The 1,984-nt window shown below is 39.4% G+C and overlaps 1 protein-coding gene across 1 annotated transcript; it reads left to right on the forward strand.

Annotated features, from left to right (window-relative positions):
• The first annotated feature begins 589 nt into the window (after window positions 1–589).
• Window positions 590–1,560, forward strand: LOC100254923 (zinc finger protein GIS3). Its single transcript, XM_002280616.5, has one exon. It carries the CDS (start codon window positions 856–858, stop codon window positions 1,486–1,488), a length of 633 nt encoding a protein of 210 aa, XP_002280652.2. The 5' UTR covers window positions 590–855; the 3' UTR covers window positions 1,489–1,560.
• The last annotated feature ends 424 nt before the right edge of the window (window positions 1,561–1,984 follow it).

The following is a 1,984-nucleotide window of genomic DNA, read 5'->3' on the forward strand; positions in this document are numbered from 1 at the left end:
AGCTTTAGAAATATCAAGGCCTTTCATTGAAGTTTCTTAACCCTTGTTTTTCTTGATACGTTTTTTTCATAGAACTAATTCAATGAACCTCGCATACTTCAGTGTTCTGGAGAGCATGAAATAACCCATCAAGAAAAAAGTCAATGCAACACACAACACCTTTGTTACTCATTCTCTCATGAGATTGCATGGTGTAGAAATGGCAAGTGGAGGTAGAAGTGACACCAGATTCTTTCCCATTTGTTGACTGTTTGTCACCATGGAAAATATGGAATGACCCCTAGTCGGTTTTTGAGGAAGTGACACCGATTTATGAGTCTTAATTAGTAAAATCCAGCTAATTAAGACCATAGAAGGCTCCCAAAATGTCGGCCAGTGTTAGCATTAAAAATTTTTCGAAAAGACGCAACATCCTCCACATGGCTTTCATAAAGCTTTCCATTCAATCACATTCCTACAGTTACCAATATATACGATCTAAATCGTAAAAAATAAGAACAAAATTCAAATTGACTTGAATGCAGACAAGCATCTTTGTCAGCTTATGTGGTAGAAGGCTCACCTAAACTAGTCCATGCAAAATAAAATCATAGCTCATCACTAGCTGGAATATAGTATTCTGTATTCCTCACAAGTCTTCCTGCTCGACACTTGCTTTCTCCTCCTTTGGGATCTTCGCTATCTACTCTCTCTCTCTCTCTCCAACCCACGCAATTAATCTTTATGTCATGTTTATACTGTGCAGAGTGTGGTGTAATCTTATAAAAAGACAGCAAAATCATCATTCATTTCCATCTCTCTGCTCTCTACTCTTTCTAACCTCTGGTAACTAATAGTACTCTTTTTTCTGTGTTAATGGCTGATATCCATTGTCAAACAAAACCAAATAATGCTACCATGGGTTTGAAGCTGTTTGGCTTCAACATTTCAGAAGTTGAGGAGTTGGAATCGGGAAAATCTCCATCGTCTCCGGAATCGGAGATTTTTCAGGCCGATGGCCGGAGATATGAGTGTCAGTACTGTTGCCGTGAGTTCGCCAACTCTCAGGCTTTAGGTGGTCATCAGAACGCTCACAAGAAGGAAAGACAGCAGCTGAAGCGAGCCAAATTGCAAGCATCTGCTCGGAGCTTTCCTGATTCTTTCATCCGAAACCCGATGGTATCAGCGTTCATGCCGCCGCCGCATCTTTTTGCACCGCCTTCCGCGCCACCACAATCGTTTCCTTGGGCTTACATGCCACGCGCCGGCGCAGCGCCATCTTTCCGCGCGCCGCAGCGTGGCTTCATGATTAAATGCGGCAGCGAGGCAGCGCCGGAAGCATATGCCGGCTACGAGAGGGAAACTCCTGTGAGGGCCACGCTGTATCGTGAAGTTCAGGCCCACGCCGGCGTTGTGCCGGAGTTGCTGAGAAGAGGTGATGATGGGCCACGTTTGGAAAAGGGCTTGGGCTTAGATTTGCATCTTAGTCTCGGGCCGGCCAAGCCATGATTTCGGTTCAGTTCCTTTGGGACATGTAATTACTCCAATTTTCAATCTTAAGAGGACATTATTTTTGGTTTTCTTTTTGTTCCTAGTTCTTTTATTTTAAATTATTTTTTTTCTTTTTGGAGGAGCCAATTTATTGCATAAGAAATTTTGACGAGGGCTAAGTAGAGAAGAATATCAAAGTAAAAATAAAAAAATATATTTTAAAAAATTCACAAAATAATTTGTATCACACCTCACTTGGAAAATAAGAGGAGGATATTTTTGGATTTTTTTTTTCTTTTGTTTTTCACTTCGACGTAATCTTTTGAAAAACCAAATCCATTAGGATTATTAAAAAAAAAATTATTGAAAGTTGTCTCTTCTAGAAATTATGTTATAATGTATGTGATGAGGCATCCTAGGTTTAAAGTGTCATAATATTATAAATATTTTTGGATGTTTATTATTTTAACAATATTTTGTTGTAACGATGTTATATATATTTAAAAAAAAAGTC

The sequence above is a fragment of the Vitis vinifera genome, chromosome 14 (genome assembly GCF_030704535.1).
Source record: "Vitis vinifera cultivar Pinot Noir 40024 chromosome 14, ASM3070453v1".
Taxonomy (NCBI): Eukaryota; Viridiplantae; Streptophyta; class Magnoliopsida; order Vitales; family Vitaceae; genus Vitis; species Vitis vinifera.

What these genes read in the sequence shown, in the direction of transcription:
- LOC100254923 (XM_002280616.5), top strand. Translation starts at nt 856, where the DNA reads ATGGCTGATATCCATTGTCAAACAAAACCAAATAATGCTACCATGGGT.